The sequence below is a fragment of the Gouania willdenowi genome, chromosome 10, assembly GCF_900634775.1.
Source record: "Gouania willdenowi chromosome 10, fGouWil2.1, whole genome shotgun sequence".
Lineage (NCBI taxonomy): Eukaryota > Metazoa > Chordata > Actinopteri > Blenniiformes > Gobiesocidae > Gouania > Gouania willdenowi.
The window spans coordinates 7327347-7348479 of NC_041053.1; the positions used below are offsets into that span (position 1 = coordinate 7327347).

Below are 21133 nucleotides of genomic sequence, written 5' to 3' on the forward strand. Positions count from 1 at the left end.
AAACAATCTATTCTCCCCACCCTTTCTATTTCCTACCTTGAGTCTCTCCTCCCTGCTCCCTTTCACCTCCCCCTCCCTCTCCACTTAGGTGTAACACTGCTCTCCCTTTTTATATCCTCCCTCTAATAAAAGATTTCTTTCCCTTCCTTGGGGAGGGCTGGTGATGGTCACAATTAAGCAATAAAATAAATTAATTTATCTATTATTTATATTGATGGTTGTTTAATGTGCAAATACAATCCCAGGATTGTTGATCTAGAGCCTCAATAAATACATAGGGAATAAATATATTTAGTTAGTGTTGTGTGCTTTGCTAAAACTGGCAGATGTTTTTAGGAATGTTTTTTGCAGCTTTAAATGTTAAATGTTATTATTGTTGTGATGTGACAATAACGACTGAATTGTTAGTCTTCTCTTCTCTTCTCTTCTCTTTCTCTTCTCTTCTCTTCTCTTTCTCTTCTCTTCTCTCATCTTATCTTATGCTAAAACCTGGCTATAAATGAGCTGCTATGAATAATTTTTCACCCTGAACTTCAACTCCCATGAGCCTCTCTGCCTGCTCCTCTGTGTTTACAATCAGCTGACTTCCGCTGTATTCTCTTCCATTAGCCTCCGATCGTCAATCATAACGATAATCGTCTCCGCTCGATGCTCTCCCTATGAAAGAAGCTTCCAGCTGATGCATCAACCAAGCTGAATGTTTCACGACGTCACGTACATCAGATGCAGGTGAGGTTTAAAATTAAATATTTCCGTGTGGGCTTGTAATTACACTGCTAGCTCGCCGTTAGCCAGGATTAGCATGAACTAACCGATTAGCTCTGTTAGCCTTTTCGTTAGCTGCTCAGGACTCTGGTCTGTCTACTGTTATAACATGACGGCTACACATTTTGTGTGTTTTGTGTTTATTGTCTTTGACTAGCGCTGTGAGTTTTAAACTGTAACTTACTCTAACCGGGTGGTAACGTATTTAAGAGAGGAAATACTCGGTTGCTCGTTAGTTCCTCAGTACGCTGTCCTGTTAAGCCTTGGCTGTTGGTGGATGTGCTTGTTGTTACTGTGGTGTTGGTGCCAGGCTGTTTGGGGGGTTGACCCTCACCCTGCTGTGCTGTGTGTCCCTCAGGGCACTGGCCCGTCCCTAGCAGCTGAACATCACCACCACTGTCCGCTCTGCATCACCTCAACGGCCTGCCTTCCTCCACCTGAGCCATGAGCACCCAGAGAGACCTCGACATGGTAAGTGAGCCTCTGTCATAGAACCACACCTGTCATACCTGTCAAGTTTGGATTTGTAAATATGGGAAATGTTCTGTCGCTCGCTATGAGCCGTCTCACCACCCCACCCCAGCTCCAGTATCCCTTGTGTTTTAAGACAGTTGTACAGGAAATCTAAAATACCCTGTCTAGTGAGTGGAAATTCTGTGAACATTCCTACGTTATAATACAGCCTAAATAAGAACATAAAAATGTATATGAAGCACATTTTTTAATTTAATATACTTACCCTTCATATACAAGTCAACACATTGCATATTTACTGTTAATTTCACATTGCTTGTTAGACATTTACATTTGATTTTTATTACACATTTTATTTTTCTTACACATTTTCATATATATATATGAAACGTGAACCATGACCATAAAACCGAGGTACGTATTGAACGGTGGGCTGACTGTATTGTTGCATCCCATATATATTAGGGATGCATGTCCGGGTTCTGATGACCCGGGCCGTTAAAGTGTTTCTAAGTACATTTTAAAGAACAGCAAGGGATTATTTTTAGACCGTAACTATTGATACATAAACGTATGAATAGACTGCAGCGCCCCTCGTTGGCCAGTTTAGGTGACGTGATAGGTGCACCACGTGACTTAAAGTACCGTCAGTTTTATTTAAGCTCATATTTATTTTTAGCAACCCCGCTATCCCTTTTATTTTAGCCCTAATCCTAAACCAGGAAATACTCTAAAATGTTTATTTTTTTCATTTATGTATTTTTAACCCTAACTCAGGAAATACCCTAATTTTTTTTTTTTTTTGTATATGTATTTTTAAAAGTGGAATTTGTAAAATATGTTAAAATGAAAAAATATGACAAAAGCAGGATTCGAACCCACAGCAGTGGAAGGAAGAATTGTTGAGTCAGGTGCTTAGACCACTCGGCCATTCTGACAATCATCAATAGACCCTTCTTTATTTTTAACTGTTTTACTTTTACTTTTTGCTCAATTCATAAGTCATATTGATGTTGTATTTAAAGGTCCTATATCATGCAAATCAAATTTTTGAGCTTTTAACATTGTTACAATGTTAATTTCTTATCAAAAACACCCCCAAAGTATTATTGGGCTTCCTTCCTGCATCGCTGAGAAATCCTCAATAATCCTGCTCTCTGAGCTGCTTCTCTGCCCTCTTCTGAAAAGCGAGCGGTTCAAATTCTAGTGACGTCACTGGTATTTTCAACTGTCCCTCCAGGAAGTGCCTGCTGCTAGTGCCGTGCCTCCACAGTGAATACTGCAGTATAGTCATAGACATTAGGCATCCAGGGAGTAGACATCATATCACCTTTGACTTGATCTGATGTGTTTGTGATCCAATGCAACGCAACGGTTGAAGTGATAAACAAATAATTATCACCTTAAATGCGCTATTCCTGTATTTAATAAAGACGAGGAGGAGAAGAAAGTGCATTAGCAGCTTAAAACTCTGGTGAGTGTTTGAAGCTGCTGCTGCTGCTGGATGAACACACAGCACAAAGACGGACTCACACCATATCTGCTTAAATATCCATGTGTTTTACTGTAATGTGCAGTTTTTTGGCTGAAAACAACAACTGTGTTTGGATAACAAGAGAAAATTTCTTTGGTGATCACTGATCTGCCTCAGCGCGAGTCATGTAGACATGTCAGTGTATAGACACGCCCACTCATGAATATGCATAAGCAGGCAGCAAACAGCCCGTTGGTCAGAAAGTCACTTTTCAGAGGCTAAAACACTAGAATACTGGTGAGTTTGGGAAAATAAACCTTAAATACTTAGAACAAATGGAGATGGGTGAAAAATGCATGCTATGGGACCTTTAAAACAAAATATGCTTTTAACTACCCCCCCCCATTCTTGTAACAAGCATTGAATAGTTCAAATAATGTGATAGAAATCTACACACAAAACGGTAACATCTCTTTAGTAAATTCATCCACATCATTTCATTCCAAATGAGCATTGGGATTAAATGACACCATCAGTCAAAGCGTGTTCAGCAGCCTCTGGTCCAAAGTGAGGGAATTCTGAAAGTAGTTGGAGGTGGTGGGACAAGACAAACTCCACTGTGTACTTTAAATACGTAAAAACTAATATGCAGTTCACAGCAAAACTGCAAATCATCCCAGTTGTAAATGAACTGCAGTAATTACCTCCGCCACGGAGCTTATTTTTTCATTGGCGTTTATTCATTCATTTGTTAACAGGATTACATCATAAGTACGTAACAGATTTTGACAACATTTACCATAGATAGACCTTACGCCATTGAAGATTCTATTACATTTTGGAGGTGATCATCTGGATCAATATAATGATTCTGGATCAGTTTAAAAAAATCTAAATTTGTAAAATTCATATTTCTGATTTTAATTAATCGATCTTTGTGAAATTTGACTCGGTTATGTCTGGTTGGTTCCACACCTCAATTATCCCACCAAATTTCATCTGGATCGCATCCAAATTGCGCATTTCATCTTGTTTTTGTTTTTTTAAATAGGTGCTCAGACATTTGGATGTACTGTATTGTTATTAATGGGGATTGAAATTTCTTACAAGCCTTTGAAGCAGTAGTTCTCAGTGGCTGCATTAAACTCATCTTAAACCACCACAAACACCCTCTAAAACAACGCAAATCATCACTGACTCCTAAATACAGAACCTCTAGTGCCAGTTAAACTTTGCTGTGCCTGTAAAGCTCCGTGTTTGGTGTAACGCAGCAGCGCTCCGTGAGAACGTGATCAGCTTTAATCATCTTCACCTGCTCAGTGTTAGAACTGTTATGCCTGGCTAACTAAGAATAACTGAGTTCGTGTTGTCTTTTAGTTCTTGTTATTCCAGCTTTTTGTCCGTGTCTCGTAAGTACACATTCACAGTCAGCAAACTACCTCAAGTACAACCGTTTCAGTGGGAACTTCCGGTTTACAAAATAAGTCAGTTGGAGCAACATTATTAGAATGTTACATTCTAACATCTCATCAGAGCTACAGTAAAAAGTATGTTGAAATAATGAATTAATAAAAATCAACTAATTAAACAATAACGAAAACAATCAAAGTTTATACTTAATTTTTTTTTTTTAATTAAGCAATGAAGAATGTAATTTTTTTTTTTTTTTATGTAGAGTACATGGCTTATTAGCCAGAACATTGTTTTGTTTTATTGTTTTCCTAAAAAATATGTTTTGTTTTTTAACTTCAGTGTATTGTATGGTGTTACTTTTGTCCTGACTATGGGGGACAAAAGTAACAAAACGCAACATCTAATCAACGTCAAATTCCACATTACACGAAAGATAGGATCATTTAAATTAGGTTCATTTAAACTAAGTTGATCAGAACTTAATCAATAAACCTGATCAGATTCAGTAAGCTATTGATCCCTGAGAGGAAATCAGGTGACATTAATGCTGTTCTCATACATCTTTATATGACATATAATTAAGTGAAAAGCAGCAGTCAGAATAATCCATGTCACTACAACTTATACAGTATCTACCTTTTTATTGTGTGCACTTTATTTTTGACATATATTTATGTTTAATTGAGTTTTTTTTAAATTTATTATTATTTATTTTGTTTCCTCACAGGAGTTAAAAACTAATATTTTCTTTAAAAAATGATAATTTTTTTTAATTCCATTCTTTTTAGAAATATTTAAGTAGAAAAAATGGAATTTGGAAAAAAATAAAATAGATTTTAGAGGGTCCGAGTTAATAATCACTTCTTTAAAGTGTGAATGATCATGGTACGACGATTGTTTTGAAATTGAAATGTGTCGCAAAAGTGCTATGGAAGCCCTTTTTACTTAAATACACGTCACAGAACGTGACGTACCTGGTCACATGACATGAGGTACCTGGTCACATGACCACTGCTGAGAAAACTTGGTACGGTACGTGTAAACAGAAGAGGAGACCGTGACATTTCTTAGCAATTTACTTTAAAATCATTATTGCCACATTAGACGTAAAACAACAAAGGAATACAGAGTGTTCTAAGGAGGTTCCGAGCGTCCGTCTTCCTGCAGCGAAGTCTCGCGGGATGAAATTTCACGGGAGTTACGAGGCTCCTTCCCTAAACAACGTTCATTGGAAACACGTTCAAAGCGCAATTATACTTTGTCAACATTTAGAAATATTGCTTTTATTTGCGAAAATCTGTAATGGAAACCCAGCTATTGATTCTAGCTGCCATAGAGAATATTTGATGTTAGTGCTGTCTGAGTGCTCTTTTTTCAATGTACATTGTACTTTTTTTTTTTTTTTTTTTTAGATAAATGAGTTCTAAGGTAAAATAGTTGAGGTGTTAGGTTCAGGGTGGCATTGGTGGGGATTAGCCATCATTCACAAACACTTAGCTGGGATAGCGACTGCTTCTCCCTTGAACACCATCTGTCTAATCTCAGTTAAAACGCTGCCCTACTTTCCTTTCAAGGTTTAGATGCCAATTGATTGAACCCTCTTGCACTGTACGACCCCCCCACCCCCCTTGCTCCAATCTCCCACGCAATTGGTCAACATGTAGACACAAAAAACAAAACACTTTTAGACGCTCCAGTCACAACGTCTGTGGGAAAAAAAAGAGCCTCTGTTGAGCAAATGGCTTTCTAACCTTTAGCTTCCCTAATGGTGTCAATTGGCAAATAAGGTTGACATTTGTGCTAGAGGTGTTATCTCATCAAATAGAATGTTGTCATTCAACTGTACAGTACATTTGCAAAAAAATGTGAATTGATAGTAACAAGGTCTTTTTTGAGTCCTAACCATTTACACATAAATGGAAGCTTTTTTCAGTCAGGAATTAACGGATGGAAATAAAGTTCATTGGCTTTGATGTCAACAAATTTGAGCTCATAAATAATTATATGAATATTGTTTCTGTTATTTAGTATACATGACGTGCACCCAATTATTAATGATTAAGCTGCAGTCAGTGGTATATTTATGGTGCAGATATTTTCACTAAGGATGTTGTCTATAACAGCATTTAAACCAAAACCATCTCTAGTGGTTATAGCAGGACTTTGTCATCCACTTCAAAAATGACAATAGAACGGTTTGTTTTTATTTTCTTTCGATATTCATGTCCTTTCACAAAGTGACAGTGTCTGTTGGAAATGTTTACTATCCTTCTTTAAATTGGAAGAACTCTGGGTGCAACAGCAGCCCAGTGGCACTGTGGGTAACCAGGCAGATTTGACTTTGTTTTTATTTTGTTGGGGATAAAAGGGATGGAAACAAAGCTTGTTAACCACACTGGGGTTATTCAGTTCAGAGGGGGAGGGGAAGATGGAGGAAAAGGAGGCTGTGTTAGTAAACAGATCAGAGTGGGGTTGTCCCTCCCTGACGTCACATCTCCTGCCTTATTCTCTTTGTTCTTCCCTTTCTGATTTGTGAACCCAGGAAAGTTCATTATCCACTTTTTAAAGAGAACAAATGATGGGGAAATGTCCTCCTTTCTCTCCCTGAAACAGTGTGCATGTGATACGACAAATGTTTGGCAAATTGATTAGAGATAAAATGTTACTGTATTAATTAATTCTCGCATGTATTAAAATCAGGCAAATATCAAGGCAATATTAAATACTATTACCTTGTGTTGCATAAAGTAGATTAGATACAGAGCAGAAAAATATTCAAACAATTCTTTCTAGCATTATGTTTTTAAAAAAAAGTATTCAAAACATTTATTGCACTTTAATAATTTACATTTTATTTCCTTCCATTTATTTATAAAAACACTTTTTGGATCTACATTTCTTCTTTGGTTCCTGTGCTTCTGTTTTTCTTTATAGCTGGTTTATGAGTATGATGGGTTTCTTTTTTGTTTGTTTTAAGCAACAGCAGTGGAACTTTTGTGTCACCAAGGTTTAGCTTGTTGATTATAATTATGATGTCCCTTTGAGACCTAAATCAAATATGGAATAGTTAAAGAAGCTTAAACTTGTGCCAGTGGGTTACTATGGTAACATGATCAGATGGTATTCAGGGTATTATTGTTGGGAAGAATGAGCTAATGTGAATACTGGTTCACACACAGAAGCATCAGAATATATAATGCATTGCAGCTATGTTGTACGTGGGGCTTCAAAATCAAAAATGTTTTAATTTCACCAGTGGGACTGTTGGCAACACCTCAACACTTCTGACAAATAAAGAAGGTTTATAATTCACTCATTTTGATATGATCAAGTTTGTTTGTGTGTAACACGGGAAGATGAAAAGGCAGCCGAGGCAATCACACTCATTGGGTTTATGTGTCTGGTCTCAAGGTACTTTTATTTAACAAAATAATCAAAACATTTTCTTTTTTAGGCTACTTTTTTGGTCAAAATCACCACAAACTAACAGCACTATTGCGAAATAAAATAATGTTTTCTCGTAATTTATTGAAACAGGATTTTTTTAATGTTGTAGATTTTATCACACTTCTGACAATAGGAGACAATATTTATCTACATTTTGCAAAGAAGACTGGATTTACTTACTATAAGTAATCACATAAAGGTTGTAGTTTAACTAAATTCTACTCACTGTTTTATATTTGTAGATTAAGCCTTAGTGAACTAATGTTTGAGACACCTTTATAGGGGTTTAGGAGAGCCACCTGTTCCGCAAATGAAAACGCATGTGACATTATGGAGAGTGTACTCGTGATATATGAAGAGAGGGTACAAATTATTTGTGAAAAATGCAAATAGACATATTAACATTTAAGGTTGACCTGATTAAAATATTTCTTACACTTGTTTTTTAACTTAATTTATATAATGTGTGTTCATTCGTTCGTTTTGTGTAGTTGTGTGAGGATAAAACCTGGACAGGGTCCCGTTGTTCAGGACCCTCCCACATGTGCACAGACCCCCTCAGGCTACGCACTGGCAATGTAGATTAAATAACAAGACCCAAAGCTGTCTGGAACACCTGGGGTTATCGCATTAGGCCGACAGCCCAGAGAGGAGCTGCACCCTGGAAACTCAAAGGCCAGTGTTGTCCCCCTTGGCCCCACCCTGACCTGCTGTTGTCTCTGACAACAGGGGCTCACTTCAGTGTAAGCTCCATGTGAATGAAATCACAGGCCGTAGTTCTGCTGAGGATAAATCTAATTGGACGGGAATGCCTGGATCTTCACTGACGTCTGTGGAGGTTAGAGGAATATTGGGAGATGTGACGGCGGCATTGTGGGGAGCATTACAGAGGGTACTTTAGTCTTTGTCTTGTCTGCTACAGCATGCTCTAATGTTTGGATGATGTTTCAGGTGCACCTCCGCCTTATCCTGGTCAGTGGCAAAACGCAAGACTTCACTTTCTCTCCAAACGACTCGGCCACAGACATCGCCAAACATGTGTTTGACAACTGGCCTGAGGGTATGCTTGATGTTTTCTACTTCAATGAAAAAGAAACTGTTTTATGTTTTGGTCAAATCACACAATTGGGAATACATTAGAATGACAAACATTGATGTTGGTTTCCTTGTATTGTGATTAATCACTTCATCTATGACAAATAATTAGATCTGAAGTAATATTGAGTCTGGTTGAAAGTCACAACCTGTTCATTGAATCTGAATAAAGAGACGTTTCAATAACAATGTTAATCAGTATGTCAGGGTCAGGCAGTGGTGGGATGGTAAAACACATCAATGCTGAAAAGCTATGCTCGCTGTGTTTTAAAATTGCATATCTTCCAAACTGGAGAATTGTGCGTTAAAACATATTGAATGTTTTCATGATTGATTTTTCTGGTCAGAACTAGAATAAATGTCTCACCACTTACTGCACACGTGTCAAACTCAAGGTCCAGGGGCCAAATCCAGCCCTTTGGATCAGTGTTTCTCAAATGGGGTACCTGTACCCCTAGGGATACACAATGTGGCACTACAGGGGGTACTTGAGAGAGAGGAAAAGTAACAAATGAAGACATTAAAAACATGTGGTTTTAAAAATGTTTATTTTTAGTAAAAAAAAAAAAAAACATATTACCAGCAACTCACAAAACTACAACAAAAACACACACGAGATAAAAATATACAGAATAATAAAAAGCACAAACAAAATACACAAAATTACACCAAAAACACATGCACTAAGAGCGAAAAATACTTTTACCATTACCAACAACGCACCGAATGAAAACAAATACAGACTAAATTAGAGAAAAATACACAAGATCACTACAAAATACACAAAAATAACGAACAAAACGACATAAGAAACAACCAAACGACTGAGAGAGAATAATTTAAACAATATCAACAACACACAAAACACACAAAATAAGAGAAAAATGTACTGAATAATAAAAAAGAACAATCAACAAAACACACAAAATGATGATAGAAATGATCTTGATTAGAACATGAACTGAAAATACAAACGTCAGTCTTGGGCCCACATGAGGAGGGCGATGACCATAAATGACAAAAACTGAAGAGATGAATCTTTTCAGGAGACACTAAATACTGTTTCATGTACTTATTTACAAAATATGATTCTTTAAAATGTGTGTTATCACTCATTTATTCCACCATTATGTTCTGTAGTTGTTTTTTCACAGAATTCTGAGAAAAATCTAGTCGGACTAAAGGGGGTACTTGGATTCAAAAATAAGAGAAAAGGGGTACTTGAGCCAAAATAGTTTGAGGACCACTGCTTTAGAGCATCCAAAAAAGACATAGAAAACAAGAAATATTGTGTAAATTACCAAATAATCCAGTTGTAGACATCTCAAATTCACCAATTTAAAGAAACTCTGCAATATTTTTAGGGAATTTCAGTTTTTCCTTTGTATATATCACATGAATGCAGTAATTTTTTTTTTTTATTTTATTTGAAAATTGTGGGAAGAACCCACAATTTTTCCACATATCTTCCAATTTCTCACAAACAATTCCTCTAAGTTGCACAAAAATGTGTTACAAAATGAAGAATTTTTGAAGTAAAGATCCATCAATGACTGCTATACAATGGGTTTAACATTCCTGACTTAATGTAATGCCTCATAGAATGAGGCTGAGTGCTATTCATTTTTCATATACTGTGTAAAGACTTCAACCAGTTGCAGAAACTCATTCATCACACGCCAACAATGATGGGCAGCGATGGAATAATTAAACCATTATTCTGTGTTTGGATCATTTAGCTGTCAGATTCTGTGTCTCTGTAGTCGTAGTTTACATCAAACAGACTGTTGGAGATTCTAATTAAGTTTAACTCTTCTAAAATAATCCTCCAGTGTGAGGGCAGGATACACAGCTGGGTCATAGTAAGTCTGGTGTTTGTGTTCTGTGTCAGGATGGGAGGAAGAGCGGGTGAGCAGTCCTAGTATACTTCGCCTCATTTTCCAAGGACGCTTCCTTCATGGAAACGTGGCCCTGGGAGGTAAGACTTTAACAAAGACAGACACCATCAAGCTGATGGCTAATTACCTCTTAAATCTTCATTTCACCTCTGTGATATAATGACAGATGTGTTTGCTGATGTTAAGTTAGCTCCGTGTTTAGTTGTATTTAGGTAAAAACATAAATATGTTGATGCTCTTGGTAATAGGCTCATGTGTAGCAAAAATGTAGGGAAAATGTCTGCTTTGAGCAGTTTTGTTTTGTTTCCAAGGACAATGATTATTGTTCAGACTAAACTACAGATACGCTACAGGTTTACACACCAAAGCTACAAGATTGTAAATTATAAAACCATATCAGCACAGCAACTTGAAAACTTTCACGGGACATTTGGCTTCTTATAGTTTCAATTAGATGAGTAATAATTCGTTTTCGCAACAATTCAATTAGCTTTTGTGAAGGTCGATATTAATATATTTAGAACGATCTGATCCGAAACGATTCAGTGACTTGAAATCGATTCATTAACTTTTTAACCAATATAATAATTCAACCATTGTGACTGAAATAAATACCTGAATACTGGACGGTGCAGGTGAGTTTTCATAGATTCTTCTTATTTCTTGTAAAGGAATCATCTATAAATTAAAGCAACATTTAATTGCAAATGTTTTCAAGTTTTATTTGAATAAAGTCCAACCATCACTTCAGTTTAAATTAACAGGATGTTAACCTTTTCTGCTCTCATTTTTAATACTCAATACAATTACATATCAGGGATACCTGAGTCTTCTGCTTATTTTTTCAACATAAAATATTACAGTATATGAATACAGGGTTTCTCCCAGAAATACTGCTTTAACAAACACAAAAAAATACAATTGAAATAAATAATAAACCAATTGATTTTACTTAAGTTAAATCCTAGTGAATCTTAAAACAAGCCATTGCAGGTCACATTTAAAAGTAAAATGAATGAACATAAATAGAAAAAGTGCAAACGTGGCCAAGGGGTAAAACTAGGCAACTCAGAGGCTTCAGTGATTGACAAGCCTACAACATGAAAAAACATGACAGCTATTAGTTATTTTCATAATAGATGTTTCAATTTAGTCAGTGTACTGTATTTACATTATTTATTGGTTTCTTTTGCTTGCTGCCACCTCAATGCTAGTGCGGTAGTGTAAAGTCTAGGGCTGCAACTAACGACTATTTTAATAGTTGACTAGTCATCAATTATTGAAACAGTTAACCGACTAATCGGATTACAAATCATACATTTATTTGCTCTATGTTGCTACAATCTTTTAAATTTGGCTTCGGGCAAATTACGACAAACAAAAACAATAAATAAAACAATTCTCAACTTAAGGTGTGAACAGGTTCCTCACAAACACAAATTTAATTGAATACATCATCACTAGATTCTGCTTCAGTGAAAGCATTTACACATTAAAAAAAGCTACAATAGCTGCTGACTCAAAGAGCTCATGGGCTGATATTTTATGAAACACGTTTGTGCATATGGGTCACTTTATTAGTGTTATTGTATATAACTAGTACAGTGCCTGTCGGAAGTATGCATTCATGTGGGAGCTTCAGTAGAGTTGTCAATTATGGCCAAATGAGTGTGTTTGAAGGTTGGATGTACAAAGAGGTGTATATACTCTGCAAAATAAAAAAGTGTGTGCAATTTCCCTGGTTTAATTGTTTGGACATGTGCATGATAAATGTATTTGTTGTTTTTTTACATTTGATTTTGTTTGGTGTATTTTTCTGTAATGTATGTCTTTTGGAGTCATTGTGTATTTGTTTTTGTGCATTTTTTGTATAATTATTGTTTTTGTTGCCATTGTAGTGTGATTCTGGCATCTTTTTGTGTATTTCTGTATTTTTTTTTATGTAGTTTTGTGCATTTCTGTTGTCATTTTGTGTTTTTTTATATAATATATTTAGTTTTCTGTATTTTGAGTCATTTTTATATTTTTGTTGTTTGATGTATTTTTGTGTAATGTATGTTTTTGCAGTCATTATGTGTATTTTTATCTTTCAATTGTCTTTTTGTGCATTTTTTTGTATAATTGTTTTTGTTGCCATTGTAGTGTGATTCTGGAGTCATTTTATATATTTTTGTATATTTGTGGTGTTCATTTTCATATTTTTATTTTGTTGTCATTTTGTGTACTTTTTGTATACATTTTTAGTTTTATTTTCACTCATTTGGAGTATTGAACGGGTTGAGCTCAATACCGACTCTAGTGAAACAGCACGTTAATGAGCATTTACACAGACAGCTATCTGGTTTAAACAATGAGAAACTTGTCGGTAAAAGACTCACCAGTGGCTGACGGTTTCAAATGACTAATTGAAAGAGCTCCTGTTTTTGAGACGCTGACGATAGCATGGCACAGAAGGAAGTGGAGTCCGTGACCTGCGATTTAAAGGAATAATTTAAATAACCATGAAATATTAACTTAAATAACTTTTATCAGTACAAAAACTTTTTTTAAACACAAACTGCGACACAGTGACGTTATGAAACCGGAACCGGAAGTAGCGCGCTCAATACCGAGACTGCTGCAATCCTAAAATGAACGTTTTGAACGTTTTCCAACACCAAATTACTCCAAAATAACAGATGCATACACTCGAGGTATTTGGAACCTTTTGATTAAGTATCAGGTCGAACTCATACCGCGTCGGGGAGATATTTGCTCCACAAACACACACAGACCTTTGCTGCTTTATAGATAGATTCCTTTCCTCATTTATAAATGAAATTATTTTCTCAAAAAAATAGTTGTGTTTTTATTGCTGCTGAATCTAGTTTATTTTATATCTGATAATGAGTTACATAAAGTTATGGTTGATAAATATCTATGATTTCCTATAATTGTACCTGATCAGACTTGATGATTTAATCATTAATATACTGAGAGTATCACTAATGGGATATTTTGGTTTAATAATCACAATAGTTACATTACTGTCTAATGGGGCCAGCTTTGTCTGTGAACTGTGAAAGTATAATTAAAAATATTGCGTTTCACAAGTTGGAACGGATTAGTGACGATAGTTTTATGCCAAAATTTATTTCACACGAGGTGTGACATCTTAGCTTTTATCCTTCTATTGAAGTGTTAAATCTGACCATAAGTAAATTTGTGGCCCTTTGTGGTTTAATGACAGTAAGCTGTGAAGTTCTTACTGGTCTCTTCCTTTCATGACGTGATTAGCATTAGCTCTTAGCCCTTATGTGTTGGTGGGTTAGCTTAGCTTAGTTAGTAGAGTGTTGTTACCATGTTTGTGGGAAATTTGGGCGGATCTGACGGAGGAAGTTAGACTGGTTCACTTTGTTGGGTGGATGTCTGGTCTTAACCAAGTAGCGGTGTGTGATGTATTACTGCTCGGCACAGCTTCAGGTACCCTTTGTTGAGCAGAGCTCAGCTGCGTGTGTGAGCACCGTCGACACCACGCTCCCAGTAACAGCGGTGCAACGAAGATCTGTTCAGGTTAAATTAGCATTGGGTAAACCTAATAGATTTTTAGTTTTAACTTGATGGTTATCATGAGGCTTTCTGCAGAGCTAATGCTAATGAGCTAACGCTACACGTGCTGCTGCTGCTGCTACAGTGAACGCTGCCAGAAGTCGACACAGTGAGCGACTCCTTTAGAATATCTCCATCTGTGTTAAAGCCGAAGTGTTTCCACACACAAAGGTAGATTAATCAATTTCTCGCTCGCTGGCCTCTTTGTTTTGGTGTCTGATTCACACAAGAATCGCGATTCTAATTATCCACAATTCTGAATCGATTCATTAACTTCAAAAATCTATTTTTTATATTTAAATTTTTTTCAAGAAAACCTCTGATTCAGTAGATCCGCTTAGAGTCTTTACTAAGGAAACACTGTAAACTGAACATACACACACATATTAGTGTTCTCATAAATATAAAATACCACTAAACAAAAAGTCTGCTAGCTTCACGCTAGCGTCGATGGGATAACCCATGTATATGCTCATGCTAACATTTACCACGATCGGCAGTGATTTATGTATGAACCATTTATACTTAACTTTCACAAACACAGTCTTAGGAGTGTTACCAAACAGTACACTTAAACATACTCACAAGCATGTGTTTTTTCAAGCAGAAAATACAAGAAGTTAGTAGAGACCAGTAGGTCATGGGCTTACAAGATAGCAACTTCCGACTACTACGGCAACAGTGTTAGGTCAAAACACAAAAACTCACCCAGACCTTTACAGTCTGACACAATCCCAACAGGAAACAACAGTGACCCCAACTTACAATGTATCACAGACAGCATGAGGAGTGTGTCTGTGTGTTTTTATTTGTTTAGCATGAATAAATGTTACCTTTTGTCTTTAGTTTGCGTGATTACATCATTGGAATCAGTTTATTTAAAATTATCTTATACAAACTATTGTTTTGATGCCATAATTTGCCTTAACACACTATGCATTGTATCAATTTTTGAATCAAGAATCGGTTGAATCGAGAATCGATTTTGATTTGTGACCCTAAGAATCGGTTTCGAATCATCACATCACACCCAAAGATTCACATCCCTACACTTATGCATAATCATGAGTAGGCGTGTCTAGATGCTATTCACACACTCATTGTTTTCAGCCAAAAAACTGCACATTACAGTAAAACACATGGCTATTTAAGCTGCTATTGTGATTTTGAGTCAAAAAAACACTGTTTCATGAAGTTTGTGTGTGTCGCACGCCAGTAGTATATGGCTATGTCAGAGTAGCAGCAGCAGAGGAGTTCGCGTACTGAAGCTGCTAAGTTGCTTTCCTGTTATCATCTCCTCTAGCGATAACAGGAATAGTTCATTCAATGTGATCGTCCACTGTTTTGTCTACCGCTGCGTCGAATTGTGTCACAAAGACTCCTATCACCGCTCAGAGAAGGTCGGCCTATGAAAATGACTCCTTTAGTTACGTCACTACAGCTGATTCTGAATAGCCTGTAGGACTGTCGTTTTACCAGTGGGTGGGCTGCAGAGATTATGCAGGAATCGCTTGTTTTCCTCATTCTGGGAGTTGGCATGCCCAGAGAGGACCAGTTTATAGATGTAGAGACCATAAAAATGTGTTGGATCATAGGAATATAAATTGATTAAGCGATCTAATGGATAAATCGTTACACTCTTAGTGTCAATGTTAGATTTCATTATATAATTTTTTTAAAACTGACTTTACAAATATGTAAATTTTAGGTTGTATTTGAAAAAAAATCTGATTTGTGTTGTTTAGCCCGACTTTATTGCATTTGATTGCAGTTTGAACGTAGCCTTATTGATAGTTAAACCATTTGGAGGCAGAGTTAAGAAATATAGAGATTGTTAATTTGTTGAGGACAGTAAGGGAAATCTATTTTTAAGAAAGGATTCCCAATATTAGAAACTAACTACGGTCCTATTTAAATGGTGTCATTCATTAGTTGATTTATGATTATTTGTAAAAACCTTAGATTGCTTAGTCAGCTTTAGTTTTTTCCATACTGACCATTTTGTTTGATTTGTGTTAGATCACGTGTTAACCTGTTGTTCTTCTGTTGTTCAGTCCTAAGTGTCTTTCCATGAATGTCCATTAAAATTATACAAATCAATCAATCAATCAATCTTTATTTGTATAGCGCCAAATCATAACCAATGGTATCTCAAGGCACTTTACAGTAGAGCAGTCTTAAGGACGGACTCTTCATTTTATGGATACACACATATGCATATATACGTATATACACATACATATGTATCCCACACCCAACATGAAAGGACAAAGGACTCGGAGAGCGTGTAACGTTGCTGCTGAGGATCTGGAAACTGTTTATTTACCCTGGAAAGTTGATGAGTTCTCAAATTAAATGTGTTTTCTTTGTTAATCTTTGAATTCCACTTTACATCTTTAAATAATCAGATATAAAGCATCAATTAGATGAACTAGATATAGAGATAAAGTCCCAAGGCGTGACCAACAGCCTCCTGTCACCTTTCACATGTTGCCATGGTAATGGTCCTGGTATATTTAAGGTCAAGCTAATAAGCTCATTATTAGGGGGGGGGGGGGGTCAAATCCTTCTGCAGAGTGGAGATGATCATTAAGGTTGGAAAATGAATACAGATGATGATGGGCAGTGAGCTCATTTGTTTGTTTGTTCATTATCTAATGCTGCTTCCACCCCTAGTATTAATGCTTTTTACAAAGACTGCAAATGAAGCTCAAAGGCAAAAGTAATAGTCTTCAATGAAATATTGCACACAATCACAAGATAGGAATCCATTCATTGTTTTTTTATTTTTATTTTAATGTGTGATCCTGTAGCAAATCATGTGGAACTATGAGTCATTAACGTATTTTCTATTTCTGAAGCTTTAAAGCTGCCTCCGAGTCGAACTACCGTCATGCATCTGGTGGCCAGAGAGACTCTTCCAGAGCCCAATTCTAATGGTGAGAACCATCCTCCAGTGTCTTTGTGGGGGTGGGGTAGGGGTGAGTATTGGCAAAGATGTTGCAATACAATACGTGTTGCGACACTTGGGTCACGATACAATATTATTGTGAGATTCTACCCAGTTAATATCAAAAATAAACGTAGAGGTGAAAAATCCAGTTGCTGTATATGTTCATCAGAAGATATTGATCATTCAGAGGACAAATTGAGTGAAATTAATTTACTTCAAAACATCCTATTTATTATTTACACAGACATTTCTGTCATTATAGTATAGTTAGTTAATTTTTGCACATTTTCACTGAAGAAAATAAAATGCATTGTGACACACTGCCATCATAAAATAAAGTACAATAAGTGTCTTTTCACTGAAACTACTGTGTAAAAGTCTCAAAGTAACCATGACGGCATTGTGTGGTCACGGCACAACTGTAAGTGGGAAGATTAAGGATAAATCACCCTGAGTTACTGACAATGCACAAAAATACAAAAAATGTATAATTTATCTTGTTTTGTCAGGTTAAACACTGATCTAAACAGATTATGAAAATAAAATGCTTGTGCATACATAAATATTACAGGCATTACACACTGCCATCATCAAATCAAGTGCATTAATTAACCATTGAAACACATTGAAAGCATTGTAACCACCACTGAAATATTGCACAAATACACAAAAATATTGATTAAATAAAAAATACAAACATTTTATTTAAAAATTGATTTTTTTTAAAAAAAATTGTGATATATTGTGAAATTGATTATTTTTTTCACACCCCTAGGGTGGGGGGGTGAACAGTAAAATTAATCATGGCTCAGCTACATGTAACTACAGGGCTCTAAACTATTGGTTCCACTTTCTCAGTTATTCACACACATTGATTATTAGAAATTAATTTAATATCTTCCATTTATAATGTTTTCCTTACATTTTGGCTTATGATGTAAATAAAATGTGTTATTGGCTGGTGACAGAGGCGAACCTCCAGGATACACATTTGTTCATAATTTGAAAGTTAAAAACAAATCTATTCTGAAAGTTATTGTTATGAGAAATGAGAGGGGTGATTAAATTACAATCTATCGAACTGCAAACTTTTTTTCTGAATATTGTCACCAGCATCTCTCCAGTTGAAAACCAGTGAAACTAGTGACTACCAGAGAGTGGGTATTTGTACGCTGTAGATCGTTCTTCTGTAGATCATGCAAATAATCATTTTCAAATAAAATCGTTCGAAATCCGGATCAGTGGAAAATTCCCATCTATGCAGTAACGTCTGATTTGGTATCTTTTGCTTGTGCCTGATCTCCCTCACCACCAGCCTCCTCCTCTCTCCCCTCATCTTGTTTGATATATTCAGCGAAAAACTGCTTCATTTGTGCGAATAACGGAACGCGTTACCTGTCTGTCTTTGGCGTGTGATGTACTGCACATGTACGCGACAGGAATCTCTTCAGAACAGGAGAGAGTGTAGGTGGAGGAGACTGAGGCTGTGAAAGAGGGCAGCCATAATGTCTAATACAGTGTCTGTTAGAGGGAGCATTAAAACATATGCACTGGCCCCAGGGTTGGTCAGTTACTATTACGTTTTCAATTACTTGTGTTCAATTACAATCAATCAATCAATCAATCTTTATTTGTATAGCGCCAAATCATAACCAATGGTATCTCAAGGCACTTTACAGTAGAGCAGTCTTAAGGACGGACTCTTCATTTTATGGATACACACATATGCATATATACGTATATACACATACATATGTATCCCACACCCAACATGAATTCATCATGGCGGCAATTCAGTTATGATTACAGGTACCAGCACCTTTTCCAATTACAATTAAATGACAAATATTCTTTATCCTCAAAGTCAATTTCAATTACGTTTTTAATTACTAAAGTGCAATTACAATTACGTTTTTAATTACTAAAGTGCAATTACAATTTATCACAATTACTGAGCCTGAAATAAATAACCTAATAATGGTTAACCTTCCTCTTGTGTTAGCTTTCTGTTAGCATCTCTTATAATAACAGGTCCTTAATCAGCTGTAAAATACACTAAAAACAAATATCATCTAATTTATTTCCTATCTATTAGTTAACTTCCTGATCAATGAAAATATAGGATTTAATATTATAAGCTTTATTTCCGTCTGTATGCCCCTCAATTTAAATGAATAAAAATGTGGGAAAGCTTGATATGAAACATATTTTATTAATTAACTAAACATGTGTGGAACTGTAACATAGTTCCCCAGTTTTGCGTTAAATTATAATTGACAATTTTTATAGAATTTTTATGGCAATTACAATTACAAAGTAAATTATCTAAACTCGGTTACAACTAAATTACAATTACCACAGCAACAGATTTTTTTAAATTACAATTATAATTATGCCATAATTGTAATTATTTATCAATTACGCAATTACATTTATAATTGACCCCAACCCTGGTGAGCACCTCTCACTCTGATCAGAGCGGTTGTGATGGTGGGCGTAATGTTTTGGCTAACAGAGCTGTCTAACTTCACTCTCCAATGTTTTGTTTTTCAGGGCAAAGAAACAGAGAAAAAACCACGGAGAGTAACTGCTGCCTCCTCCTGTAAAGTGACTGAAAGGACCCCTCCTTAAGCCCCGCCCACTTCACACTTGAACCATGAACACACACTCCCACCCGCTGCCTGTCAGGAATGCAACGCAGGTGTTGATTAACCTTTTCCTTCGGTGCCATTGCTTCTCCCTCCGCCCCAGGGGGGGGTTCCATCTGAGGATACTGATAGTAAATATTACCTACAATCCCCCGTTGTGGTGTGGGTTCCTTTCCAGCTGGAGATATTTTTCAGCTGGCAAGAGAGAAAAACCTGGTCCCTGCATGGATACTTGAGTTCTCCCAATGCTGTGTGGGCTTTGACCTTGTTTATTACTAGTTGATGTCCCACCCCCCACCCCACACACAGTGTTAGTTGTGTTCCATGTTCTCCTCCCACACAGCCCAGTCTTCTCCTCAATGCTCCGTGCCATCATCTTCACAGACTGTTTTCTGCCTCTCTGAACTGAACCGTTGGGTATGGATGTTACCGACGGCCTGCTTTGGTCTGATCAGGAACCAGTGAGAGAAACACGAGTCATATTTACTGTGTTTGGAGACCTCATGACTCAGCAGGAGAGACTAGTTAAACACAGAGAGGAAGATGATGCACTAGTTTGTCACTGGACACTGAAAGGAAAGCAGGAGATAAAAAGCTAGACTTTCTCCTCATTTGGATGCTTGTTTGCCTTTTATTGTGGAGTTCAGTAATTGAAAAATGAAATTTAAATATATACATTTTTAACTTGTGTATAGGTGTGTGTTGAGTTTTAGTGTGCGACTGTGTGTGTGTGTGTGTGTGTATGTGTGTGTGTGCAATGAACTGTATCAGGACTTGTGAAGAACACAACGGTGCACTGGGAGCATCGCTGAGCGGTCGGAAACATTTAGATTCCTTTCATCCAGTGTCTTTTGATTTGTGTTTGTCCATCAATGTCTGCTATGACGTTTAGCTCAGTATGAATATTGTAAAAATAAACTAAACTGATATGTGGTCTACATAAAAGCTTGTTCTATAAATTAATAAATCCTTACACAAGGCAGCTCCTCGTCATGTACAGTATGAAATGATTGCATGAGCCTGTCTTGATTTAAAGGTTCTGGTTCTTCTCAAGTTTTTTTCTTCCATCACTTTCTAATCAACTGATGATCTAGGTTCCCAAAGTGGTGTACGGGTTCCCTCAGGGGTACGCAAATTGTCATTGGGGGTACGAATATAAATCGACCAGCAACGGCCAATTTTGATGGAGAAAATAATTTTGGCCAAATCAAGAATAAAGTCGAAATGTCAAAATTAAAGTTTAATTCAGAGTATTGAGTTGATATTTCAAAATTAAAGTCGAAATTTTAAAAAAGTCAAAATACAATGTGATATAAGTCTAAGGTTTGTCAATAAAGTTAAATCTACAGAAGCTGATGAGGTCAATTTACCATAGGAA

General features: G+C 36.3%; 1 protein-coding gene across 1 annotated transcript; it reads left to right on the top strand.

Moving 5' to 3' along the window:
• The first annotated feature begins 572 nt into the window (after positions 1-572).
• On the top strand, positions 573-20646 carry ubl3b (ubiquitin-like 3b). The gene is made up of 6 exons (XM_028458799.1): positions 573-729; positions 1124-1236; positions 8525-8633; positions 10560-10646; positions 17016-17093; positions 19661-20646. The coding sequence occupies exons 2-6, from the start codon at positions 1210-1212 to the stop codon at positions 19711-19713; spliced, it is 354 nt and encodes a 117-aa protein (XP_028314600.1). The 5' UTR covers positions 573-729; positions 1124-1209; the 3' UTR covers positions 19714-20646.
• The last annotated feature ends 487 nt before the right edge of the window (positions 20647-21133 follow it).

What these genes read in the sequence shown, in the direction of transcription:
- ubl3b (XM_028458799.1), top strand. Translation starts at nt 1,210, where the DNA reads ATGAGCACCCAGAGAGACCTCGACATG. An exon ending in CCCAGAGAGACCTCGACATG is followed by an intron (nt 1,237 to 8,524) that starts GTAAGTGAGCCT and finishes ATGATGTTTCAG; the next exon opens with GTGCACCTCCGCCTTATCCT. An exon ending in TGGAAACGTGGCCCTGGGAG is followed by an intron (nt 10,647 to 17,015) that starts GTAAGACTTTAA and finishes CTATTTCTGAAG; the next exon opens with CTTTAAAGCTGCCTCCGAGT.